Source organism: Setaria viridis, chromosome 5 (assembly GCF_005286985.2).
Source record: "Setaria viridis chromosome 5, Setaria_viridis_v4.0, whole genome shotgun sequence".
NCBI classification, from domain to species: Eukaryota; Viridiplantae; Streptophyta; class Magnoliopsida; order Poales; family Poaceae; genus Setaria; species Setaria viridis.
The window spans coordinates 18389384-18417350 of NC_048267.2; the positions used below are offsets into that span (position 1 = coordinate 18389384).

The 27967-nt window shown below is 45.5% G+C and overlaps 1 protein-coding gene across 6 annotated transcripts; it reads left to right on the top strand.

Moving 5' to 3' along the window:
- Positions 1-17137: 17137 nt before the first annotated feature.
- LOC117856681 (LEC14B protein) lies at positions 17138-27856 on the top strand. 6 transcript variants are annotated; one of them, XM_034739034.2, is made up of 13 exons: positions 17138-17271; positions 20114-20230; positions 20368-20495; positions 20578-20621; positions 20701-21078; positions 21209-21328; positions 22051-22128; positions 24035-24208; positions 24580-24657; positions 25140-25312; positions 26140-26295; positions 26713-26773; positions 27375-27856. In XM_034739034.2, exons 5-13 carry the CDS (start codon positions 20710-20712, stop codon positions 27585-27587), a joined length of 1422 nt encoding a protein of 473 aa, XP_034594925.1. In that variant the 5' UTR covers positions 17138-17271; positions 20114-20230; positions 20368-20495; positions 20578-20621; positions 20701-20709; the 3' UTR covers positions 27588-27856. The 6 variants fall into 6 exon arrangements, 5 of the variants coding, with proteins under 5 accessions (XP_034594925.1, XP_034594924.1, XP_034594928.1 ...); XR_004640641.2 differs by lacking the exon at positions 20368-20495 and having other exon boundaries at positions 26695-26773; positions 27375-27466; XM_034739033.2 differs by lacking the exon at positions 20368-20495.
- The last annotated feature ends 111 nt before the right edge of the window (positions 27857-27967 follow it).

Here is a 27967-nt window from a genome sequence, read left to right on the forward strand (position 1 = left end):
AGTATCATGCCATTAGCACGCTCGACTTGACCGTTGGCTCGCGGATGAGCAACCGAGACATAGCGAACGTCGATGCCGCTATTCTTGCAATATTCCCAGAAGTCGTGATTATTGAAGTTTGACCCGAGATCTGTGATAATCCTGTTGGGAAAACCATAGCGGTGTACGATTTCATCCAAGAAGTCAAGGACTCGGTCTGCCTTGGGGCAAGTGACTGGTTTGACCTCGATCCATTTGGTGAACTTGTCAATTGCCACGAGTACTCTGTTGAATCCTCCTGGCGCAGTTGGTAACGGGCCAATCATGTCGAGCCCCCAGCAGGCAAAGGGCCATGTTGGAGGTATTGTGACTAGCTTGTAAGCTGGCACATGTTGCTGTTTTGTGAAGAATTTACAACCTTGGCATTTCTGGACTAGTTGCTTGGCGTCGGCCACAGCCATTGGCCAGTAGAACCCTGCTCTGAAAGCCTTGCCAACTAATATCCTCGAAGAGGCGTGGTTGCCGCAGATTCCTCGGTGAATCTCTTTTAGGATTTCTTGGCCATCTTCTCTGGTAACGCACTTCATGAGTACTCCAGATGATGCACCTTTCCTGTAGAGCTTGTCTCCGACTAGAACGTAATTCTTTACTCGTCGGGAGATTTGCTCAGCTTGATTCTTGTCGGATGGTAGCTGGTGATCTTTGATGTAGTCGATGAAGGGTGTCCTCCAGTCGACTTCTATCATCATGATCTCTCGGGAGGCGTTAGTAGTCGGGACTACTGGCGGTGTGACCTGTTCAGGTATTGATGGCTTGCGTAGTTCGTGTACGAAAATTCCTGCTGGAACTTCTGCACGAGTTGAGCCCATTTTGGATAAGATGTCAGTGGCAACATTGTTGTCGCAAACAATGTGGTGGAACTCCAAGCTGGAGAATTTGTTTTCCAGTTTACGAACTTCTTTGCAATAAGTGTCCATGTTGTCCTTGTTTTGGTCCCACTCATCATTGACTTGGTTTATGACGACTAGGGAGTCGCTGTATACCAGTAGTCGTTTGATGCCGAGGGAGATTGCGAGGCGAAGGTCGTGTAGCAGTGCTTCGTACTCGGCTTCGTTATTGGATGCTTCCCAGAATATCTGCAGCACGTACTTGAGTTGGTCTCCCTTGGGGGAGATGAGTAAGACGCCTGCGCCGGCCCCTTCAAGTTTGAGGGATCCGTCGAAGTACATTACCCAATGTTCCGATCGTTCAACTGGAGTTGGAACTTGATTTTCGGTCCACTCAGCTATGAAGTCGACCAAAGCCTGAGACTTGATGGCTGTCCTTGGCTTGAAGCTCAAAGTAAGAGCTCCGAGTTCGACTGCCCATTTGGAGATTCTACCCGTGGCATCTCTGTTATGGAGAATTTTGCCAAGCGGGAAGTCGGAGTTGACTGTGATGTTGTGCTCTTGGAAGTAATGGCGCAGCTTCCGGGAGGTGAGCAGAATAGCATATAATAGCTTTTGTATCGGTGAATACCGAGTTTTGGAGTCCGAGAGTACTTCACTAACGAAGTAGACAGGTCGTTGGACCTTGTAAGTGTGGCCCGGTTCAGACCGCTCGACTACTATTGCCGTGCTGACGACATGAGTAGTGGCGGACATGTATAGGAGCAAGTCTTCGTTCGACGAGGGAGCGGTGAGTACAGGAGGCTTTGACAGAAAGTCTTTGACAGAAAGCCTTGTCTGGAGGTCGATCGATTTGAAGTCTTGCTCGCCTGCGGGTTTCACCTTTGTGGAACCCGACTTGTTTTCCGGGATCTCGAGTTCAGTTGGATGGAGTTTCTTTGAAGCTGTGAAGACTTGCTGCATGGGACTAGGAGATTGAGTAGTCGCAGCAATTTCCACGGCTTCGGTGTCGCACTCGTAGGATCTCCGGAGATCTCCTCGTAGTGTGAGCTCTCCTTTGGGACCTGGCATCTTGAGTACCGGTAGACATAATATGGTATGGCCATAAACTTGGCTAGTGCTGGCCGTCCGAGTATGGCGTGATAAGATGTTTCGAAGTCGGCGACCTCGAATCTGATGTACTCGGTGCGGTAATGTTCCTTAGTTCCGAAGGTGACTGGAAGTACAACTTGTCCCAAGGGTATGGCTGCGTTTCTGGGCACAATGCCGTAGAAAGGTGAATCCGTTGGAGTAAGCATGTCAGTGACGTCGAGGCACATTTTCCTTAACGTTTTGGCGAAGATAACGTTGAGGCTGCTCCCGCCATCGATGAGTACTTTGGTTAACTTGGAACCTGCCACAACTGGATCCAAGACTAGTGGAAAACGGCCGGGTTCTGAAAATTTTGTCCATTGATCTTTTCTGCTGAAAGAAATTGGAACTTCCGACCACTTTAGCGGTGTGGGGTCTGTCGGCTCGATGGCCATGATCTCCCTGAGTACGAGTTTGTTGGCTCGCTTGGATGTTGTGCCAAGAATGCCACCGAAAATGATGTTAACGGTTTTTGAGGCTGGTTGGAAATCGTCGTCCTCATCTTCGTCATTGCGGGCTTTGTTTTTTCCCTTGTCTCTGTTTTTGGCATACTCTTCAGGAGTTGGTGGTGCGGGCAAGTCTTGCATGACTCGGTGCATGCTGTAACAGTCCAATGCAGAGTGCTTGCTAGTCAGATGCCATGGGCACTACTTTTTGAGTAGCTCCGTGAAGGTTGGTCCGTCGTCGTTTCTGCGCTGTCCCTTCTTCCCGGAGCCGGTCATGGCAGCAACAGTGTTGTCGGGCTTCCTTTTGTGATTATGATTACCTGGATAGGAATTCCGAGCATTGTTATGACGAGTTTTATCTGTGTCATTGTTGTGGGTGTTGTCGCGTCCGCGGTTACGGTGGGAACCGAACCGTTCTCGTTCTTTGTCTTCTTCATCGGCCCACTGTTGCACCATGAGTTTGAGTTCTTTGACATCGGCTGGTCGTCGGCGGCCGAAGCCTTGGTATGTTCGTCGATCATAGAGTCCATTTTGGAAGCACTCGATGATGTCTGCTTCGGAGATGTCCACTATGGTAGCCTTCTTTTCAAAGAACCGTCGCAGATAGTCGTGCAGGGTCTCGCCCTCTTTCTGCTTAATTTGTTGCAAGTCGATCTTGTTGCCTGGTCTAGCCATGGAGCCGGCAAAATTATTGGTAAAAGCCTTTATCAAGTCTGCCCAAGAGTCGATGGACTTGGGTTTGAGCGACTCGAGCCAAGACAGGGGAGCAGGTTCCATGCATATGGGGAAATGAATGACTTTGGTGTCGTTGTTGCCCTCGGCTGCTTGGACGGCTAGCGAGTAACAGCGTAGCCATTGAACTGGGTCTTGCTTGCCGTCGTACTTGGTTATGCCGGTCGGTTTGAACTTTTCGGGTAATTTTGTTTTCATTACCCGGTTTGTGAAAGCAGGAAAGTGGTTGTAGCTGTGGACTTCCCGTTCGCGCCGACTATTGAGGATTTCTCGTAGATCGCTGACATTGGATATCTCGCGGATCTTCCGAGTAGGGCGAATACTTTTAACCGAGTTGGTGCAGCTGGCTTCACCCACATCCTTCTGTTGAGTAGGTGCTTTATGCTTGCTTGGACCTTGGCTGTGTTGCCGGAGTTGGTTGACTGCATCATCGTTTCGAGGGGCGACATTTTTATCTGCAGCCCCCCTGCTTCCGTCAGTAATGCGAGGAACGGACGGGATTGGTGATTCTTTGTCGAGTAGCTTTTAAGCTTGCTCCGCGAGTTGTGCGATTAGTCCGTTGCCACGCTGCACGAGTTGAGCTGTGGCTGCATTATCCTTATCTTGAGGCATTAGTGTCGTCAAAAGGTTGATTGAAGCAATAGCCGTGAGTGGAGTATTGTGCTCCTGAGCCTGACGTTGAAAGCCCGTTCAAGATTTGTAATAGGAATATTTGTGGCCATCGACTGTCGACGCACAGCTCGAGTGGCATTGCGCGCCCTTCGTTGGTTGCGCTGTTTGGGAGTTTCATTGTCGGCTGTAGACTCATCGTCAGAGATGTTGTCGACTTGTGCTAGTCGCCTGGGGGTTCTATTCTGGCTAGTACCCGGGTTGTTATTCTGAGTGATAACCAGTATCTCCCTTTCCGGGTAGTAGCTTCCGGAACTTGATGTAGCGATCTCTGTATAGCTTTCTTCGTGGTTGGACGTAACTGGAGCGCTCTCTTGATATGGCAGGTTGTCTATATGGGCGACGAGGCACGAGTCGTAGTCACGGTCGAGGAAAGATGGTCGCAATCCCGGCCAATGGACGAATCTGCCTTGTGGTGTCGAAGTTATTACCAACCCTCAGGCTGGGCCAGATAATGGTATTTCTGGCGAGTAGGATGAGTCAGAGTCAACGTCCTCGCCCTGCCCGAGTTCAACTCGGGTTCGAGCAAGAAAATGTTGGTAGACTTTTGTCGCGTTTCGAAGTCCGTGCGGGAACTGCTTTGAAGTCGAGACTGATTTGGATGCTGACTGGGGTTGCCGAATCCAAAGCGAGTTCGACCCTGGGTCCAGGGGTTGGCTGAGCCCGACCCTTTGAGGGAGTAGCTCCGCCTCGCCCGACCCTGAGTGGAAATCCGCCTCGCCCGACCCCGAGTCCTGGGGTCGGGAGCGCTGGACCCTTCGGAAGAGTAGTTCCGCCTTGCCCGACCTCGAGTCCTGGGGTCAGGAGAGCCTGACCCCTGAGCGAGACTCCGCCTCGCCCGACCCCGAGGCCTGGGGTCGGCGGAGCCTGACCCTATAGAAGGGTAGCTCCGCCTCGCCCGACCCTGAGTCCTGGTGTCGGCGGAGCCCGACCCTTTGGAAGGGTAGCTCCGCCTCGCCCGACCCCGAGTGAGGCTCCACCTCGCCCTACCCTGAGGCCTGGGGTCGGTGGAGCCCGACCCTTGAGAGAGACGTTGGAGTAGTCCGAGGCGAAGTCGAATCCGACGCATAGTCGAACTCGAGCTTGTTGACTTTGAAATCTTGATTTTTTCTAGTCAAGTCTTCTGGTTTCTTCTCCTGAGTGTCGACGATCTGGCGCCGGAATGATCCCGAGCCTTCGGCGACGCAGAGCCAGGATCCGAAAATGAAGGTGGCGCCGGCTTCGATGAAGAAGATGGGCCTGATGATGACTTTCGCCATTGAGTTCGCGCTTAGAAACTTGACGAGTGCCCCTACCTGGCACGCCAGCTGTCGGTGTTTTAGACTGGCAACCCGCCTAGGGAGTACCTTAGGTGGTCTTTTATGCGGTAAGGGTCGTCGAGAATCAAGGAATCAATGGTGACGCAAGGAACACGATTTAGATAGGTTCGGGCCGCTAGATCGCGTAATACCCTACGTCCTGTGTGTTGGTTTGTATTGATGTATGTTCTGGTCCTGAGGATTGTTGTTTGAGGGGGGTCCCTGCCCGGCCTTATATACAGGGAGGGCAGGGTTACAAGTCCGAGTCGTAGTCGAGTACTATTACAGAGTTCTACTCGGTAACGGCCCGAGTAGTTTTCCATAAACATACAAGACTAGTCCGAGAAGGATATGCCTATCCTTGTTCTGATCATGTCCGAGTACGTCCCTTAGTGGGCCGTCCAAGGCCTACTCGTGGGTCTAGGGAGTAGTCCCGACACCGATGATGAGGAGTTCACCTCGCGCCAGGTTGCTCTGAGTTCGCTTCCCGATGAAGTTCGCACCAAGCTCTAGAGTATATGGATCCTCCTCCAGGATGATATCGGCCGATTGGTGGAAGATGCCTCGCCGATTCAGCAGCTCTTCAGTGAAATCAGAGGCTGAGTTCTAGAAGAAGTAGTAGAAGCTCTAGCACCCACAACATATATTGAATCAATGCAAACCCCGGTGTTCAGAGCTTTACGGCACATGACTGACCATGCCAAACTAGCAAAGGCACGTGAACAGGAGGACTCCTACAAACAACGAGCTCAAGAGGTGCACCAGCGGATCGGCATTCTTGAAAATTCTCGCCTGGACATTGTCGATGCCATAGATCGCCTCAAACGGCGAAGGGCAGAGCTTGCTAAGGAAATGGAGCAGGTGACCAAAGCCATAGCCGCCGAAGAGAAGAAGCTTCATGACCTCCCGTCTGTTATCGCCAATCTAAAGCAGGAGAGGCAGAACTTCGCCCATGAAGCTATCCGACTTCACCGCAATATACTAGAAGTCCCTGGATCAGCCGATGAAGACCAAAGGATTTTGGAGTCGGCCGATCAGGTTCGGCAGTGAGCGATTGAGGCCATTAATGCTCTCCTTGGGTGAATTGTGAAAAACTCTGAATGCTCTGTACAAACATTTAATGTTCTTTTGCCGTTGACGTGTGAATTCAAACTTGGACCGTCCTCTGTCGCAGCTTTTCATTTAATAGCCCTTTACTCCGACGGGACGCATTTTACCAACCGTTACCCTTCATCTTTTTTCCTTCTACAAGTATAAGACCCTCGTATCGCTTTCTAAGGGCATTGACACCTTGCCCAGCCTCCTTTCCTCAAGTAGTCTGATTTCCATTCTTTTAGGCCAGGCGTCGGGATGTCTTCCTCTTCCTCCGTCAATCAGGTACAAAATCTCCCTTCGTTCCTCCGCCCGACGTTCATCAATCTGACGATGGGTGATTGTTTGTTGCCTCTTAGCCAAGATGCCTTAGCCCTGGCCTGGAACGAGCCATCGAGATTATGCACTCTGAGGAACCACTGAAGCAGGCGGACAGAGATCTGATCGCGGCTCATCGCGAAGAACTCAAGGATCATATCCCCGCTCATGTCCAAAAGATCTTGGATCATATGGAAACCAACTGCTCCAGGCGGCCGCCAACCAAGAAGAGCCACCAGCTACCCCGTCAGATCATATTTGAGGACGCCTTGGTAGGAACATCCCAACCACCTCTCGACAGAAGCCATCAAATCCCTCGTCAAGTTGCTGTTGAAGCCGCCATGGAGGATTTGGAAGAAAAGAGCATCTGCCTCCTAATAGAACTAGGCTGGGTTGAGAGAGAAATCAACAAGAATAAAGCTCAGCTGAAGCGTGATTAATGAATGTATTGGTACTTTTAGTCTAAGGGTGACTTGTACCATGTCGGCCATGTATCCTATTGTTGTACCGAATAATAAATCGGCCAGACTGGTCAAAGATTTCGTCCTCAAGGCGATGTCTCCTTGCATCGGCTATTTAAACACGAGTCAATAGGAGTCGGCCATAGCGTCTTGACACGCTATATCATCGGTTACGCGTCCACCCATATGCTAGGGTAATACCTCTTCAGATATCTCCCATTTAAAGCTCTTGTGAATTCCTCTCCTTCGATAGTTTCTAGTATGTACGCATTTCCCGGAGCGCATCGGCCGATTCTATACGGCCCTTCCCAAGTAGGTGACCATTTACCAAATTTGGGATCTTTAGACCCTATCGGCAGCACCAACTTCCATACCAAATCTCCTTGTGAGAACTGCTTGACCTTGACCCTCTTGTCCTACCAACTGGCCACCCTTATCTTATTTTCTTCGATGCTGATCAGGGCCCTTAATTGCTGACCCGCCAAATCGTCGAGCTCCCTTTTCATGAGGAGGAAATAATCATCGGTTGTCAACTGATCTTGAAGCAACGTGCGTCTGGACCCAATCCTTAATTCCCAAGGCAATATTGCCTCATGACCGTACACCAATTGATAAGGAGATATTTTAGTAGCTCCATGACAGGCCATCCTGTATGCCCATAAAGATTCGGTCAAGGATGTGTGCCACTTCTTGGGCTGCTCTTCTATCTTCCTCTTGATCAATTTGATTATTCCCTTATTGGACGATTCGGCCTGACCGTTAGCTTGAGCATAATACGGAGAAGAATTCAACAATTTAATTCCCATATCGGCGGTGAACTCTTCAAACTCTCCCGACATGAACATTGTCCCTTGATCAGTTGTGATGGTTTGAGGGATACTGAACCAATAAACAATGTGATCACTCACAAAATTGATCATGGCGGCCGATGTCACGATCTTCAGGGGAACTGCCTCCACCCACTTGGTAAAGTAGTCAGTGGCTACTAATATGAACTTGTGTCCCTTGCTTGATGGAGGATAAATCTGTTCAATGAGGTCTATTCCCCAACCCCTAAATGGCCATGTCTTGATTATTGGGTTCATAGCCGAGGCTGGTGCACGCTGCACGTTGCCAAACTTCTGACAATCTTGACATCCTTTATAATATTTAAAGCAATCCTCGAGTATCATCGGCCAATAATAACCGTTGTTCCTGATCATCCACTTCATTTTGTGAGCCAATTCATGAGCCCCGCACACGCCTTCGTGAATTTCTCCCATCAGGACCTTCGCCTCTTCTGACCCAAGGCATTTGAGCAGAACCCCATCAATCGTCCGGTAAAACAAATCATCCTCAAGTAACACATATTTCGTGCCCTGAAAACGTATTCACTAATCCACTTTCTTGGACAGATCTTTTAAGTAATCGGCGATCTCTTTTTGCCAATCGTCGGCTGCAAGCTCTAGAGTCATGGCACCTTGAATCGGCCGATACCCGGACGCATGCTGGGCAAGCCTGTTGGCCTCTTCATTGTAATTTTTGGGAATATGCTCAATAACCGCAGACTTGAAATCTTTTAACAACCGAAGGCAATCTTCGTAATAACTCCTTAAGACATCATCTTTGCATCCAGATCTCCCCGTCAATTGATCGACAATGAGCATGGAATCCCCAAAAATCTCCACTGCATCGGCTTTGATCTCTCTCAATAATTGGATACCTTTCAGGACAACCCGATATTCTGCTTGGTTATTGGTAGCAGATGCCTCTATCAGTAGAGAGAAATCATACCTTGCCCCTAGAGGCGATATGAGGACGATGCCGATTCCTGATCCGACCCCACACGAAGAACCGTCGAAGTACAGAGGCCATGGAGCTGGTCCAACGACAGCGACTTCCGATCCACAATGTTGAGCCACAAAATCAGCCATTACTTGGCCCTTGACAGCTTTGGCCGATTCGTACATCAGGTCAAACTCTGATAGAGCTAGAATCCACTTTCCAATTCTCCCTTTCAAAATCGGCAATGACAGCATGTACTTTACCACATCATCTTTGCACACGACTATGCACTCCGCCGATAACAGGTAGTGCCTGAGTTTGGTACATGAAAAATACAGACAAAGGCATAGCCGTTCCACTGGGGAATACCTAGTCTCAGCGTCTAGAAGCCTTCTGCTGACATAATAGATTACCCTTTCTTTTCCTTCAAACTCTTGTACCAACGCCGATCCGATAGCTTGTTCTTCGGCCGATAAGTATAGTCTGAATGGCTTGTCAACCCGTGGAGGGACTAGTAGTGGTGGTGAGATCAGGTACTACTTGATATCTTCCAATGCTTTTTGTTGTTATTCTCCCCACATGAATTCCTGGTCGGGTTTCAATTTCAACAAGGGGGTAAAAGCTTGAATACGCCCGGACAAGTTGGATATGAACCTTCTGATAAAGTTAACTTTGACAATTAGGGGCTGCAGTTCAGTTTTGTTCTGTGGGACCACAACTTTGTTGATGGCAGCTATAATCTTCCGGTTGACTTCTATCCCACGCTCATGGACCATGAATCCTAGAAATTGTCCGGACGAAACACCAAAGGCACATTTGTTTGGGTTCATTTTCAATCCATGCTTCCTTGTGCACTCCAACACTTCTCGCAAATCGGCCAGATGTTCCAGATGTCCTTTTGACTTGACCATGACGTCGTCGATATAGATTTCCACCAGGACACCAATAAGCTTGTGGAAAATATAATTCATAGCCCGTTGATATGTAGCTCCGATGTTTTTCAAACCGAAGGTCATCACCACCCACTCGAACAAACCGAGGTGGCCTGGACACCTGAAAGTCGTCTTTGAAATCTCTTCTTCGGCCATTAATATTTGATTGTACCCAGCATTACCGTCCATGAAACTGATGACTTTATGCCCTGCGGCGGCGTCTATCAAAACATCGGCTGTCGGCATTGGATACCCATCCATCAGCGTAGCCTGATTAAGATTCCTGAAGTCAATGCACACGCGCAGCTTTCCATTTTTCTTGTATATGGGTACAATATTGGAAATCCACTCGGCATAACGGCACTGCCGAATAAATCTTGCTTTAATCAATCTTGTAATCTCGGCCTTTATATCAGGTAGGATTTTAGGGTTGCACCGTCGTGCGGGTTGCTGATACGGCCGATACCCTGGTTTTATAGGCAACCAGTGTTCAACAATGGACCGGTCTAGACCAGGCATTTCATGGTATTCCCAAGCAAAACAATCTTTAAACTCTTTCAATAAACTTGTCAATTTACACTTGTACTCGAGTTCTAAGCTAGCACTAATATACATCGGCCTTGGCTTGCTGCCATCTCCTAAGTCCATCATCTCTAATGAATCGGCCGATGTAAATCTGTGCCCAAGCTTCCCATCTTCTCGGATGAACTGATCCATCTAGTCTAATTCTTCAGAGCCGATTGCTTGGATCGGCTGTAGACCAAAATCGGACACCCTTAGGAAATCGGTGTCCCAGGTCCTGCCAGATATGCGCCTGACGTGTTCGCAGCCCCACTGTTGCGCATCGGCCGCGGCAACACTGTAGGCGGAATCAGCGGTGACTATCTCGATGTTGTCGCTGACCCACTGGACGAGGCACTGGTGCATTGTGGACGGGACGCAGCAATTCACGTGTATCCAGTCTCACCCAAGCAACATGTTGTAGGACCCTTTGCCATTAATGATAAAGAAAGTAGTGGGTAGGGTCTTACTGCCGATGGTGAGGTCGACGTAGAGCGCTCCGCGGGCCGGTGACACGTTCCCTTTGAAATCCTTCAGCATCATGTCCATCTTGGTCAGATCTTCATCGCTTTTGCCCAATTTCCGGAACATAGCATACGGCATGATATTAATCGCGGCGCCTCCATCTACCAGCAGTCTAGTAACTGGTCGTCTGTTGACATGCCCTTTGAGGAACAAGGCTTTTAGGTGTTGTCATTTTTCATCTTCGGATTTCTCAAAAGTGGCTATCATTGGCTCCAAAGCCAATTGTGGCATCTGTTCTTCTATTTCTGTTGCGTCGTCCCGATCGGCGGGAACCATGAACTACATCAGCAAGATGAACACCATGCTGACATCAGCTGCCGATCCCTGACCGTCGTCTTCTTCATCGTTTTTTCTTTTGGGGCACTAGACTCGAGACCTGTCATCTTTCTTATCCACCATCTGCCTCTGTTCCTCTTCTTGTTGTTCCCATTGGCGCAGATGCTGGATTCTTCATTTTTGAGATTTGGTCAAGCCGTCGGGGCACCATTTGGGGTTCACCGGTTTGACCGGCGGTTTTGCATGCTCCCAGTCTAGTTCCCGTCCTAGGGGGTTTTCATCAGACACTCTGGCATCGGCTATCTCCTCCAGCCGATCACGTGTGCTGGCCCTGCCCCCCAGTCGTTCACGTTGGTCAACTCTACCCCCCCGGCCGATCATACTGTTCAACTCTGTCCCCCAGCCGATCACGCACTAAAACGCGTCGATCTTCTTGTTCGCGCCAGTATCTACTGATCGGCTCTGATCCTCGATCTCTGGAACGTGACCTCTTGAATGGGCGGCTGTTGTGATATTGACCGCTGCACTCGGGGCAATTATCGGGCGATAGTAACCTGAGGTTGTTTTCCCAGTAGTGGATAAAAAATGGGCACCGCCAACGATCTTCGTGTCGGCGCATCATCTCTTCACGGTGTCTCAAACTCTCTTGCTGCCGCTTATACTTACTGAGTAAGAATTGGGAGGTGATAGGCCTACGTGATCTTTCTGATCTTTCGCCTTCGTCTTCGACCCGCCCTTTTCCTTTTACATCCTCGACCGTGGCCTGATTTCTGAGGTCCACGGCGCTGCTTCTCTTAGCTGATTCTGATGTCAGCACCTTGGTCTGGAGTGCATTTCTTCCCGCATCAACCATGTTGGTAGGGAAAGGATGCTGATCAATCTTCATTGGCTTTACTGGCTTTGTCGGGACTTCAAACTTGAGTCTGCCTTGCTCAATGGCTGACTGTATCTGCTGTCGGAAGATCTTGCACTCATTTGTGTCGTGGGACGTGGCATTGTGCCACTTGCAATACTTCATCTTTTTGAGCTGCTCGGCCGATGGAATCGTGTGATAAGGTGCTTGATCTGCCCCTCTTGGAGAAGTAAATCGAAGATTTTGTCGGCCTTTGAGGTGTCGAAACCGAATGCTTCTGGTTCTTTCTTTCCAAATGGACATGATATCGGCTTTTTCCCTTTTACCCATTCTGCTAGGCCGATTTCCGCCTCTTCCTCTAATTCAGATCCCTCCAAGTATGCCACCTTCTTCTGAAAATTTCTCCGTTGGTCGAAAGGGCGCACCTCCTGACCGGATAGTCGGTGGACGATCTGGCTTAAGCTTTCGAACTCCTAGGAGGCGTACTTATCTTTGATGTGTGGCAGGAGACCTTGGAAGGCGATATCGGCCAGCTGAGCATCAGTCAGGACTAGGGTGTAGCACTTGTTTCTGATCTCTGTGAACCTCTGCATGTAACTGGTCACTGGTTCGTCGCTCCTCTGCCTGAGGCTGGTCAGATCTGAGAGCTTCATCTCGTGGACTCCCGCGTAGAAGTACTTATGGAACTGCTTCTCCAAATTGGCCCAAGTGACAATGGAATTGGGCAGCAGCGTAGTGAACCATTGGAAGGCTGATCCGGATAGGGACGACGAGAATAAACGTACTCGCAGAGCATCTTGTGTAGCGGCTTCCCCGCACTGAATAATGAATCTATTCACGTGCTCCACAGTTGATGTGTCGTCCAGTCCCGAGAACTTGGTGAAGTCGGGGACCTTGTACCGATGGGGAAACGGCAACAAATCGTAGGTAGACGGGTATGGCATCTTGTACATATAGGTTTGCACCTTCGGTTTCAACCCGAATTGATCTTGGATCACCTCTGCTATCCTCGTGGTCCAATCCACCTGCTGCTGATGTATGACCGGTTGAGGAATCAACACATGTTGCTGACCGGCGGTGCGATGGTCGGGTGATGGATCAGAGCGTATTGCAGATTTTGCGGTTGTGTAGTCGGCTGAGCAGCCGATAGTTGATGGTGCAGAGGGTCTGCTGCTCCGTTGTATAGTATCATTGGCGTCGCACCCCTGAGTGCTTCTGCAGAGTCTGCCCCCTGCTGATTTCTGACGAAGCCGGCTGATATTGTGGGACCGTCGGCTGACTAGCCGACTAGAATGATGCTTGGACCGGAGACTTCCCATAACTGATTGGCTGATCTGGTCCGGCCACCGTTGCTGGTGCCCCCCAAGGCATTGAGTGGGACGGCGCTTGCGATTGGTAGCATGGCACGCCGTTGTACCCTACGGGCATTGAAGCGTTGTATCCTCCATGTTGTGTCGGTGTCGGCTGAGGAGCCGAGTGAGATGTGCTTGATAACGCTGAGAAGCCTCTGACTGGAGCCACGATGGGTGGGGTGTACGCTGGTCCCTGATACCCCAGAGCTACTCCACTGACCAAGGAACTGATGATGGCGTTGTATACCGTGTTGGTCATCACCGAGGATTGGTCGATCATAGCTTGGTAAACAGACTGTTGAATTATGTTAGACATCTTTCCCAAGTCCTCAGCGATGGTGATCTGGCGGGGAGTTGGAAGAGGAGCTTTCTTGATGGTCTGCCCGCTTCTGGTACGACTGAAAGATTGCAAGCATGTTTTTCTGTACTCTTCTAGGTGTCTTGCCAATTCTTCCTTCTGGTCATCCTTGATATCTACTTCAGTGACTTCGATGACGTTGTCTTCGGAGATCTCGGCAGCCTTCGACATGTTGGATGTTGTTTCTGTCCCACCGAGCGTGCCAAAAGTGTGTTGGCGCTGAAAATCGGCCGATGACCCTCAGCGTCGGACACACGACCTGGGAGAATCTGCTTAACTCTTGTTCGGGTTATTGCCCTGGTGCGGTTCGCGCGGCGTGCCAGTCAATCTGACCTGTTGAGTGACAAGGAAAGAAAGGTATTAAATTCCAGGAGTTTCGATCGGCTAAAGTTCTGATCTGTCTCGAAAAGCGTATCAGCGAATCGGCCAATTTACTGTAGAGACGACCAGCTATAAAGCAGCCGATGATCACGTAGCGATTGCAAAGAAATATTTAACGTACATTAAGTAACGCTACAAATGTAACACTTGAAACAGATTTAATCGGCTGTGTGGCGATAAATAAGAATAACAATGATGAAGCCGACAGTTCGAGTCTCAAGCTGGATAACTGGTGATAAAACTAGAGTAATAGATAAAACCTATAATTGTAGTTAATATCGATAACTGGTGAATAAATCTAAATGAAACGACAGCGATGCGCCCGAAGTTAAAGCTTAGATATTACTCGATAAACGGAACTTACAAATCGGCCGGAGATCGTCTCGATGCAGCCCTGCCAATCCGTACGAACTCGTGAAAAGAAAAGATTTTTGGCGAAGTCGCCGACTGGAAAGTAAAGTACGAGGAATAAGTAGGTTTGTTGTATTGATTGATGTGTCCTTTACAAACCTCTAGAGACGGCTATTTATAGCTGGTTACAACTGATTTCCTAACCGACTAGGATCTATCTTTAATTTTAAATGATAACAAATATTTACAAACACAACTCGTATCAGAGTTGGTTATTGTATTCCACGGGCCAACCTTCTTCTTTAACTAATCTTCTTCTCCGACCCACTTTAGGCCCATACTGGCCAAGCCACTCCAACTTCCAATCGGCCGCCCTTCATCAACTCCGTTCGCCAATCGGCCGAAATACTGTAGCACCAATCGGCCGATTCCCAACTGTAGCTTTTAGTCTGTCGCGTCTCCCTTAACACCGATTCAAAACACGTGTCAAAATCCAACGTCAACATGATCACATGCCGGGAGTAGGAGGTAGTCGAAATCGGTAAACCTACGTACCTTCGTGTGCGCTAGTAGATTGAGCTTGATACCATTGTCTTATTCATGTACTAGTTTATAACTCATGACTGGCCCTAAGAGGTATCGGCGAGGACCGATACTTGAGAGTCGCGGGGCAGTTCAAATGCTGGCGTTCACCCAAAGAACGGTTGCCATGCACAACTCGATGGGGTGTGCGTATATCATGTGATTAGATTTACCTTGCAAGGGATAAATTGGATAGATTCGCCGTACCTCTGGGATAAGAGAACCTTGATCACCTAGTCACTCGTAGTAATGGAAATGAAATGGTGATGACATGATATATGGTTATGATATTCCTTGTTGGTTAATGTTGTATACATGCTTGCTCTAGTTAGTTATACAAACCTAGTTGGTACTTGCTATGTATTAAACTTTGAGCTAAAATATTGAAAGTAAGGATCTACTTATAGGAAGCTCCTTTTTGCAAAAGAAACCCAGCAAACCAGAAGCCTTGCATACTAGGAGTCGACTAAGTATATACCATAGTCGGGTAAGACTTGTTGAGTATTAGTATACTCAAGGTTGTTGTTGTGACCCTATTTCAGGTGGAGTTGCTTCGCTTTGATGGCACATTGATGGGCTCGATGTGTTGTCCTTCGCTCATCGTCGTTTCTAGTTATTCGTCTAGTTTCACTTTGCTTTGGTTCAAGTTTTCCTTCCGCTATGCATTTAAAAGCTTTCTTGTATCTAAACTTAGTTTGTAAAAGCTAAGTGTTGTAAACTCAGTTTGTAAAATCTAAGTGTTGTATCCTTAATTTATGTAAACTCTGTAATGTTTGTATTATCTCTACTCACTTTCGTGTAAGACTTATGGTGTATTGTTTGGATCGAGATATTCAGTGGTTGAATCGGGATTTACCTAATAGATTGTTAAATTATACCATTTTAAGTTCGTATTGATCGGATTAACAATTAATAGGATGGGTATTAATTTGGGTGATTCCATCACAGTGACCACCGACCGTTTCCCCTCCGCGTGCCTTTTCATACTAGCTAAGCTTTCCACGCGCGGTCATCCACTCACATCCTATGAAATCTAGGCCTTGTTCTCACCCAAGACAAACTATGCACGGAACGCTCTGCTATGGCACTCTAGTGAAGGCCGAAAGGTAGGCAAAGAATGACACGGACGATGGGGTAGGTACTCACGTCCCTTCTAGAAATTAAGGTAAAAGCAAAATAGCCATTTTGATCCATCAATTGTTCCTCAACTTTTAATGAACCAATTTGATCCCTCAATATTTTTTTTATCAAACTCATCCTTATGTTAATGTGGTGCTCTTTATTGGTATTAAACTAATACGAAAAGTTCTTTTTACCTTTGGCTTTGGCTTATGTAGGTTAAATATCCATGTGTTCATATTCTTTTGATATACATGCAAAAATATGTCTGAGTAATTTTGTGCCTTCCCTTTGCTGCCTGCCTATGCAAATGTTCATTAAGATCAAATTCGGAAAAAAAAGAGATAAATTTGGGTAATGCTGAGCCTCTCGTTTGCTGCCTACAATGCTTATGCAAATGTCCAGGATTTTGGGAATCAACTGAATCACTTGTCCAGTGGGAATACAGACTGACAGTACACGACACGTTAGCATTAGCAGCTTGACAATTCTTTTGTGTTAGTTTTAAAGATTTAGATTACAAGAAATGTTTGTCGAAAATACACAGACTATTTCACTACATATTTTGCATGCAAATATGAGGTCATAAATGTTTGACCTGCATAAGCTAAGGGTCGAAGGCCATAAAGATTTTTCGCATTAGTTTACTGCAAATAAAATCTGCCCAAGGATAAGTTTGATAAAAGTAAAAGTCGATGGATTAAATTGGCTAATCTGAAAATGAGAGACAAACTTAACCCTCAGTGCAAAATGACTATTTTGCCTTCTAGAAAGAAAGAGAGACTTTGAAAAAGCAAGAAATCCAGCCAGATTTAATCCGCTTCTCTAGAAAAAGGACGAAAGGCGAGATCCCAATCCAGCCTTGACGGCGGCAGGCGGCCGGGAGGAGATGGTAGGCGGCGGCAAAAGGGATGGTAGCGGGGCCAGCGGGTGGCCAACGGCCGTCACCGCGTTCGTCACACCGCGCGCGGGGCTCAGGGGTGAGGTCACGCACGCCCAACCGCGACGTCGCTCTCGCGTCCAGGACCGAACCGTCCAGGACGGAGCGTCTCGCTCGCATCCGCTCGCCCCCTACACCCCCCCCCCCCCCCCCCCCCCCCCCCCCCCCCCCGCGACTCGGCCTCCCCTCCTGTCGCAGCCACCGGAGCCGCACGAACTGCCGTTCCTGGCGCCTGGTCTCTCCCTCGGCGGCGCCTTCACGCAGGTACAGATTCCTCCTCATCGCCCATCAATCTGGTTGCTCGTCGCCCCTCATTCTGGGTCTGGTTCTTGGGTTGAATCAAAGGCCAAGAATGTATTTGCTGCGCCGTTCAAATCTGAAGTTATACTAGGGGATTCGCAAACGAATATGTTGATTCGTTGCATTACTGGTTCCGGGTGCTTCTATTGATTTCTTATGTATTTGATTAGTATATATAGATGCGATTCGGTCCTGGAGATTATTTTATGGCAAACTGAGATGCTGTCCTCGAATACTACCTTCACGTGATAGCATGTCTGCTGCTTGACGAGCTTAGAGCAACTCCAGCAAAAGTAGTAGGGGCCGTGGGTGAAAAAACCGACTCCAACAGGGCCCCTGCTCGGGTCCATAGAGTAGGGAGGCACCCAAATCCTCCCCTCCAGCCCCATCTCCCACGGGTGGCTGGGGAGGTCCCTACTCCACCGTTGTGGCCGTTTCTCCCTCCCGCACGCGCACGGAAGCCAACGCCGCCGCCCCTTCTCCGCCGCCACTCGAGCTCCCCTGCCTCGTCTGAAGAACCGCCGCCACCACTCGAACTCATTGATGGAGGAAAAGGAAGGCAGGGAGAAGGTGAGAAGGGTGTGGTTGTCACCTCATTGTTGAATCGAGGTCGTCCGCCGTCGAATCGAGCTGTCGCCATCGAATCAAGCACCCATGCTCCGGGCGCCGCTCGCCTGGCCCCATACGCCGCTCCTCGTCCGGCCGCTCGTAGCTTCGCCCCACGCGCTGCTCGCCGTCTGCCCCGCGCGCCTGGCCCCACGTGCCGTGCGCTGGCCGGCCTCCGAGCGCCGCTCCTCGCGATTCAATTCCATGGCATGCTGCGTTGCCTGCCTGTGGCTGTGGTGCGCCGTCCGCGGCCAAGATCCACGAGGAGGCGTTAAGGGGGGAGGTGAAGGAAAGGGGAGGCGTTAACTGATTGAGGTGGGACCACAACATGCCGGGGTGTCGCGCATAAAAGAAAAACTCCGGGCCTTGATGTGTGGGGTCCACAAGGGCGCTGCCGGCGTGGAGGGTTTGGTTGGTGAGACACCGCGAGGCGCAAGGGAGGCGAGGGCGTTGGCAGGTGGGGCCATCACAAGTGGTGCATGGCGGGTGGAGCTGCGTGTGCGAACAGGCAACAGAGGCCGCTCGCCACCTGCAGAGGATTGCAGGCAGGGGCGGGTGGGCTCTCGCTCTCGCTATCGAGTCTCAGCGGCCACAGCTGGAGAGAGCTGAGTTGATCGTGTTGCACGCCGTGACGTCATGGAGGATCCGGTCACGCTAGCGCCACGCGAAGCGTGTGCCTCTACTTGGTGCCTTTCCATGGTGGGCCTACTGGCCTCTTGTCTTGTCCTCATCCTCGATTAACCGGCTCCCGCAGTCCCACCTCTACCAGTTAACGCCTCCCCTTTCCTTCACCTCCTCCCCCCTTCCTCTCCGCATTTCTGGCCAGGGGACGCGAGATTGATGCCTCCGACGAGCTTTGGTAATAACCACTTCCTCCTCCCACTCTTCTTCTTCTTCGTCGTCCTCGTCTTCCTACTGCTTTCTTCTTGATATTTAACCCCTTGCCCACGACGGCGTTCTAGAGTTTGATTTTTTAAGTGAAGAAAACGGGGAACACGCACAAGGCAATTCTCATCCAGCAACGTTTTCTTCATGGTGAATGAAGGCTAGATTTATCCGGCGATTTGGTGCTAATTGATGGAATTACATTGTCGTGAAGGGAGCAAATTATGAATTGAATTTTCCTTTTTGGGCGTGGTCATGTGCTCATTGTTTTGCTTCCCACGGAAAATGTTTCTTGCAGGCCGCGTGTGCGGGTCATGGAATTCTGCCTAGTCCAACCACGTACGGGACTTTTAAAGAGGCTCTTTTAGCTGCTGGATGCTGTAGCATTTTGTTAAGTGCAGTGCTTCCATGGCATATGCGCGTGTGCATTCATGAATTTTGCATCAGTTGTGCTGGGTGTTCTGGTGTATTATATGCGTATTGTGTTTCATGCTCTATCCAGAAACATGCTGCCTAGTTGACACAAGCTGGTACTTAGGCTTCCATTTTATGTCATGTTCTGGAATTTGGGCTGCATGTATGGAGGTTGATAAGGGGGTTCCATCTTCCATGTAGGCACCTATTGGAGTTTGGAAATTATGGCAATCTATTCCTGCTGCTGTGTTTCTGTGAATTTGTAGTACATTCCATGTTATCCATGTGAGGAAACTATGTGTATAGTTGATAACTGATGTTATCTCATCTCCTTTTAATGCTGTTGTGTCACTTGGAGTTGGACAGCACTTTGCCACATATATTGAAAATATGTGCTTTTGATGATGTTCCTTGGTCATTGAGTCGCCTGTCATGAGTGGTTTTGTTGAGTCAGCAAAGTTTTGGGTACTTTTTGGGACATGTGTAGGCATGTGCTTTTGTTTATTCTCCGCTCAGTATCTATTGGATCGGAAATTTTACAGAATGTTCTCCAGCTGTTTCTTTTATCAGCTTAGAGCCATTTGTCCTTTTGTTTCTTTACTCACTACTCTGTAATAAACTATTCTTGCTGGTTAGTTTTGGAAATTTTGTTATCATTACATCATATACCTATCTGACCAATTGCTCAATAGCGTTTTCACCAGTTTCCAGTAACTGTTGCTGCCGTAGAGTTAATTACAAGTGTAGCTGTTACTTCGAAACTGCAAGTAGTAGATTGCTGTAATTATTGCCTGTTCATTAGCTTAAATAACTTAACATGCTCGTAACCACAGGAAGCATTAGGATTGGTATTTTTGTCCATTTCCTATAGGTTTTTAAATTATTTTTTCAAATTGTGTAGGGAATGACTGGCAGTAGAAGGGTCCAAGCCTCAGGCTATCAATTGTACTGTCCTGGTTGGAATTGCCTGGACAGCTGGATTGCAAGTCTGTGTCCATGTTAAAGTCTTCCTGTGGAGGTGAATGCCAGCTTTCATTTTTTTTGGTTTTCTTCATCTATTGCATTCTGATTTCATTAGATATGTGGCTGTGCATAGAGAATGCCATGTATGATTTGTATTTTGGTGGCATCATCTAGTGACATTCATTTTCGCAGCAAAAGATGGCTTCTTATTGCCTATTTTCACACCCCCTGCCACCAACACCCACCCGCACACACACTGAAACATTGCTATTTTGATTGAAACATTATACTGAATGAAGCTTAAGAATCCTTTATGAAAGGTATTTGTAAAACATCACCTCCTTGGAGAGTTTCTTTGGATGAGTAAGAAGACTTACTAATCACTCATTCTCACACATGCAGGACACTATACTGATATATCGATTGAATTGTTCTTTGAAGCTTAGGTAATATAAGGCAATGCGTTGTTCAATGGCTATTTTGAGAAATGATCAATAGTTTACTAATTAGTGTTCATTAATTCAGTGGCCAAACATGCGTTGGAAACGAAAGATACATCATGGAGGATCATCTCAACAACAACTGATCAGTCCTACACTTGCGGATGAAGTATGTGCCATAGACAAGGATGTCTCCCATCTTAGTAGAATTAAATCTGAACCAAGTCAGAGAACTCGTGCAGCCATTTATGCTGGCCAGAAGAGGCCTATCTCAACATTCAAGCTATTGTCAGGGAGAGAATCCAATTGCTCAGGGATGGGTAGGTTTTCTTCAGCTGATTGCTCTTATGCTCTTCGGAAACACCTACCAGTGAAAGGCCCATGGTGTGTGGACGACATGGATAGTGAAGCATACATCTCGCAGTTCTCTGCAGATGGTTCACTACTAATTGGTGGATTCCGGGTATGTGATTCTGCTATTATGGGAACAATCTAACCATACATTGTATTATCTTTCTTTTTTCACATAACTTGGATTAGCAGCATGCTGTGATGTGGGTGGCTAACGATACCTTATGCCTAAATATATTCAGGGAAGCCACATCAGAGTCTATAATTCCGAAAAAAATTGGAAGGTTCATAAAGATATAACCTGCAAGCGTCTGCGGTGGACAGTTTCAGATATTGCTCTCTCACCTGATCAACGATTCCTAGTAATCCTCTTATACATTTATCTGGAATTCTAGTTTTTGTGAAGCAGTTCTCCTGTGTATTCAAGGAAAAAAATTATTTTGTGAAGGACTTATTGGCATGTTTCTATGCTTACTTGATCTTTTTTTACAAATGGGCCATCATATTATAATTATAAGCATTTTCCTTTAGTTTATGTCTACATAATGCTTCATGCATGATACCAGATTAGCACTTCAAAAGTACTATCTAGCTCTTTGAAAGGCCAAAAAACTCTTTACACCATTTATATATTCCTTTTGAGAAAATTGTGGGTTATCTTGGTCCCATTCTAAACTCATTTGATATTGCCTATCACTACATATTTGGCGACATGGGTAATCTTTGTGAACTGATTAAAACTTATATCGGTTTAATTTGATTCCTAATATCAGAACTTCATGGTCTTCTCATTTTGTTTCAAAATTTTAGAGATACGTCTACAAAATTTCCACTCATGATTTCTGCCAGTTATTCTTCATTGTCACACTGAATTCATGAAGTTGTATTTAAACATAGGTATATGTATCATCACTATGACATGTGTGTTGATATTGATGCAAACTTCCATCCTGCCTTTTAACAACGTTCTTGCACAAATCTCAGGGTTCATTGGAGGGCTAATATAATGCATGTATAAGTGGTTATGTATCTCCTTGTCTGTATATTTATTCTAAATACTAAATTGCTAGGATCATTTTTTCAGGCTTATTCCAGTCTGTCGCCTACTGTTCACATAGTAAATGTCCAGAATGCTGTAAGAGAATCACATGCTAATGTTACAGTATGTCCTCTCCTTCATCTTTTTTCTTGGTTCAATCATGCTCAAGATAACCTGTGGATAATTTATTCTGAAGTTTACTTGCATCAAATGAATGCTTATAGACCAAACTTAGCTAACTGTCAAAGCACATTAAGGCGAACCTTTTTTCTTCGCATTAAATGTTACTTAACAGATGAAAGAGGGAATTGATTGCATGCAGTTTTAAAATGCACTTACTGGAATGAATGATTCTCTTCAGCCCCCGCCTTTGTTGAAGGCTTGTGAGTTCCAGGATTGCATCCTGGCTGGCAAGCACCATCTTGATGCCATTACCAGCTGCCTACAGCAGTTCTTGATTTTTGTGTTTTTCTTTCTTTTGGTGATGTTCGATGGAATAGATATAAGAATAATTTACTTTTGTTAGAAGATTGATTTAGTTTGTTAAATTGCTGTTTTTTGTGTAACAGATAAGTTCCCTTAAGCCTGGAGATTGTTAGTATTAGATATGTATACAAGGCAAGTGTAGGCTATAATATCTAATAGTTTGTTTAAGGATCAAGTCAATAAGTCATCCCAATAGAAGGGGCAGCATATTAGTTTCCAATAAATAAGAACAAAGTTGTACTCTCTCTCAAATCAAATTCCTTTGTCCCATAATGCAGTTCATTCCCTCTTCAAGAACTACTAGTTCCTTTCTTAGCCCTCAAAAAGTTTTAGTTCCCTATTTGACACCGAGTTCAACTTTCATTCCTTATACGACACTATTGGATTTTCCATTCGGGAACCGTTAAATGCCCTACGAAAAGACGATTTTGCCCCTATGGGCCCCACCACCCTTCTCCTTCCTCTTCTCCCCTTCTCCCTCCTCTGCTCCACACCGGGCCAGACCGCCGTCGAGGGGACGGCCCGCCGCCGTGCCTCCTCCGCTCGGCCGCCGTCGACCGTCCCGCCCTCCACGCCGCCGCCCGGGCCCAGCTGCGCCTCCCTCGTTCCTCCTCGTCGCCGCGGGTGCTGGCCGCGTCCCTCCCCACCGCTCTATTTTTACGTAATTTTTGGAAAGTATTTTATGCTCTAAAAATTCACATAATCTTTAAAAGTAGCGTATTTTGGTGAATTTTAGTTTTAAGATTTTAAATGATATATATGTGTTTTTGTGTAAAATGAGTTCATCTCTATCTTTTATATCACTACAAAAAGTTTCATGAATTTTAGAGGTGATTTGGATGTCTTTTTGTTTAGTAAAAAAGGCAGGAAGTATCCACAGGTTGCCGTTCATCCGAGTTAACTGACGGAACGAACGGGAGTGTCAAATGAGGAACCAAAGTTCAAGTCAGTGTCAAATAAGGAAGGGAAAAATTTTAAGGGCCAAGAAAGGAATCACTCATTATATGAGTGTCAAATAGGGAATTCTCACTTTTTATCTAGGTTGACAACAAGATGAATTTTCTGAGTTTTTTTTTCATCATTGTGAATCATTGGTTCTTTATATGAAGTGTTCAGATGTGTAATGCTTTATTTGAATATCTTTCATAGTATTAAGCCTTTGCAAAAATGTAGGAGCATAAGAAAGTAGCACTTTTGGAATAGGCTAATTGAACATCCAATAATTCCACGCTCCTGAAGTTCATTCAAATTCATCATATCTTGTACCATGTGGTCAATTGCACTGCAACAATTATACCATGATACCTAATTTTATTCAAGGAATCTAGATGCAATTTTCAAGGCAGGTAGTACCCTCTGATACCACTAATTCCAAATGAAAACGGAACACAGCATACACACCTGCTCCTGCATGCCTTCCTGTTTGCATAACTGTCAATAAAACTTTTTTTGTTTTAGTTATTTCAGTTTATTTGTAGTAATCTTTTATTTTTCATACATATCTGCTACTGTTTGGCTATGCCAATTTATTTTTGTTATGTAGGAAATTCATGAGGGTCTGGAGTTTTCTGACGAAGATGACGGATTCTCCTTTGGGATATTCTCTGTAAAATTCTCAAAAGATGGGCGAGAACTTGTTGTAGGAAACAACAATGAATCAATATGTATTTATGATCTTGGAGCAAACAAAGTAACAGAACGCATTAATGCACATGCGGTATGAGAATTAAAGGCATGACTAAGCCACCTGTTATTATTGTTTAGAATCTTTTTTTTTTAACTGTTTCTCTCTTTTGCTTCTTCAATGACCATTTCAAAAATTTGGTCGATTAGACTTTTACAAAGCACCACCATGAGACATAGTTTCTTAGCAATCATATTCCTATGCAATTTAAATTGAATCCAAGTATGATACTGACTAACGATGATTGGGGTGGTTGAAGAAATAATTTGGGTATTCAGGATTTTTGTTAGTCAGCTTACTACAATAAACACTAGCTTTAGACCCTATTAACAGTTTATTTATTTCATGCCATTAATTTATTTTTCATTTCTGAATCTTATTTTCTCTCCCGTTGGTTTTTGTAGGCTGATGTTAATGTGGTCACCTTCGCTGATGAAACAAGTGATGTCTTGTACTCTGGAAGTGATGATAGCCTCTGTAAGGTGAGCCTAATCACTAATTATTTCAAATTGATCTGTTAATTTTTTCAATCCTGTTTCAACAGTTCATTTTGCTAATTTAGTAGTGACAACCAATTTACATATGTTTATCCGTGATGTTAAACTTAGGCTCTACACAAATAAATCTGAAAATTTAAGGGTTCAGAAACTACTGAATTGGTTTTTGTAGCCTTTGAGGACAGTCACGTTGAATTGTAAATATCAGAAAATTAGGGAAGTCCATGTGGCCCAGTGGTAAAGCACAAAGTTTTGTGGTGGTTAAGGTCCCAGTCTCATTCTTCGTGAAATCAAGAATGTGCAGTTTCTCCCGTGTATTCTCGCAAATATTCGGCATTTTCTTCATGTGATATCCAATGTAGTTTATTTGATGCATCAACCTCCAGCATCATCTTCACTGATTCCGAGAGATGTGAAATAAGTGAAGGATGGAGGCTCTCTGACTAACAATATTTTGCAATCTGTAGGTTTGGGATAGGCGCTGCCACAAGAAACAAAAACCAGTAGGTGTTTTGACTGGTCATTTAGATGGGATTACATTTATTGATAGCCGTGGAGATGGGCACTATTTTATCTCAAACTGCAAGGATCAGACTATTAAATTATGGGATCTCAGGAAAATGTCCTCCACTAAGAAAGAGTAACTACATCTCTTGTTTTACATGGTTATTTAGACAAGTAAGCTCATATGGTTATAGTTGAAGTGAAATGTAGACATTGTTGGAAAGTACTAGAAGCTAATGGTAGAATATTTTCAATTGTTTTTTCTTGAACACGCTGGAGAACTATGTGGCATTGTATTGTGAGGATAAAAACAATACAACACACCTGCCAACTAGGAATAGAAAATATTTTCATATTATAACCTCTTAACACCTACAAGAGGCTAGTACAAAATTATATGGAGTAAAATTAATATAATATATTGGAGTTTTACTTATATACAATACCTTAAATAGTTTTAATTTAATACTCCCTCCAATCACAAATAAGTGTTGTTTTGGATATTAAGAGTTCCCAGGAGGCCCTGGCATACCTCTAACCACTAATTATAATATCATGAAACTACTTGCCAAGAAGATGTACTGATATCATTATCAAATATTCAATCTGAGTATGTAAAGAGGTATTGATGCTTAGAATTATAATATTTATTTGGGTGCATGAAACACAAAATGTTACTAATTTGTCACTGGAGAGAGTAGTACTTAAACTTTAGTAGCATTAAAGAATTTCAACCTTTTGAGTTTTTATCACATTTGTTAAAGATGCTTATATGTCAACCATATTGATCTTCCGTATTGAAAATTTGAAAAAACATCAAACATATTCATGTTTCTGTGGAATTTTATGGCTTAACTGATTGTTGCTTGCTAGCTTCCCTTTTCATTTGTCAGAACTCATTTAATTTTAAAGGTTTTCTTTTTTTGCATTTTTTCTCATCTATCATTATAACTATATTTTCAGTTGCACACCAAAAGCATATGAATGGGATTACAGATGGATGACATACCCATCAGAAGCCCGATATTTGAAACATCCATATGACCAGTCACTAGCCACATTCAGAGGCCATTCTGTGTTGCGCACACTTATCCGTTGTTATTTTTCCCCAATGCACAGGTTAGTAGGGATTATTTATCTTAGACCACTTGTTCACCTTTTTTATTTACTAATTTTCTAGATATGTTCTTGTAAACACAATCTTGATTTGATAGTTATCCAAACTGAACTTGGAACATTGATTTTAATGGACAGAATATTGCTAATAAGTATGAAGCTATGACCATATGAAAGTGCTTTCATATTATTCTCTAATCGCATCACTTTCTGCTACTCATCCTATAAATTGTTGGGAGTAATTGTTTATCAAAATTTATGAAGTTTCAGTCTCAAAATTTATAATGCTAGGGCACCTTATGAAAAACAACAGGTGAAGCATGTGTTGCTGGTAATATTAGTCTGGTTTGTAATGTAAATTGTGGATTAAATGATGTTTACAACATATTTTTAATGTTTCAGTTTTGTTCGTTAATGCAGCACGGGTCAGAGATACATATACACAGGATCCAGTGACCAATGCGTCTATATTTATGATGTGGTATGGACCTTAGATGCTTCCATTGGACCACTTTTCCATTGACATGTTTGCACAAATAAATACACAAAAGTCGATGCATATGGTATTTGTAAAGTTATTTGCACAATGTGATATTTGCATGTAAATTCATTCATAGTATCAAGAACCAAAAGATTCTTCTGTCTGAACATTATGAAATCCTTTTCTATTAGTAGGCTCAAAACTGGACACAATCTAGTGGCTTATTTGTTTAGATTACAAGCTACTAGGTAATTTTTCTCTCCAAATAATTATAGTTGCAACTAAAAGAAGTTTTAACTCGCTATTCACATCATGTATCAAGGACGAAGCCTGTGTAGGCACGGGTTGTTCACAATAAAGGAATGGATTGTGGTCCTGAATGCATACCATGACTGTATAGATCATATAGTAGATAACTATCATAGGTTTTGCTATCTGCTGGCTTAACGGTTCTCCATGTTTCACCTTCAAAACAGTAGCAATTCCTTCCATTGAAACATTAACGGTCATGTCCCTCTTTATTCGATACCTTTGTGATACTTCATGCTACAGCTTAAATGTGCCCCCTGCTCCCTATAAACCTATCTGTTCATTATCCCAGGCGACAGGTAAGGTTGTTGAGAAACTCAGATGGCACGGGTCAATCATCAGAGACTGCTCATGGCACCCATACCTCCCAACGCTTGTCAGCTCTTCTTGGGACGGCTATTTGGTCCGGTGGGAGGCAACAGAGGACGACAGAGACCCCTCCATGCTCAAAACAGGGAACAAGAGGATGCATCCAGAGGGATACACAATGTCGTTTGTCCTTTAGAGTTTATTAGAAGTGAAGCTCTCAAGGCTCTCATGTATATGCTGGCCCGCTCAACATGCCTCCAAGCCACTGGCTCAAACAAGTCTTTTTTTTCTTTTCAAATTTCATAATTTGTAAAAGCGATTGAGAGAATTATCGAGGCAGTATATTTTGTGATGTAGATGTTTATTGGTTGCTTGTATTTACTCTTCTGCTTTTGTGGATTTTGAAACCTTCAAGCAGGAAAAAGGTTTCTTTTCTTTAATTTGAAGCTGCTGTGTTCAAGTAAAGGCATTCGTTTGCCCCAATATTCTGTGGGGGTACAAAACATTTCTAATGGTACACATCAGTTGGCTCATAGCATTGCCATGTCGGATGATTGATGAGAGGGAGGTTGAACG

What these genes read in the sequence shown, in the direction of transcription:
- LOC117856681 (XM_034739034.2), top strand. Translation starts at nt 20,710, where the DNA reads ATGCGTTGGAAACGAAAGATACATCATGGAGGATCATCTCAACAACAA. An exon ending in CACCTGATCAACGATTCCTA is followed by an intron (nt 21,329 to 22,050) that starts GTAATCCTCTTA and finishes TCATTTTTTCAG; the next exon opens with GCTTATTCCAGTCTGTCGCC. An exon ending in AATCACATGCTAATGTTACA is followed by an intron (nt 22,129 to 24,034) that starts GTATGTCCTCTC and finishes TTTGTTATGTAG; the next exon opens with GAAATTCATGAGGGTCTGGA.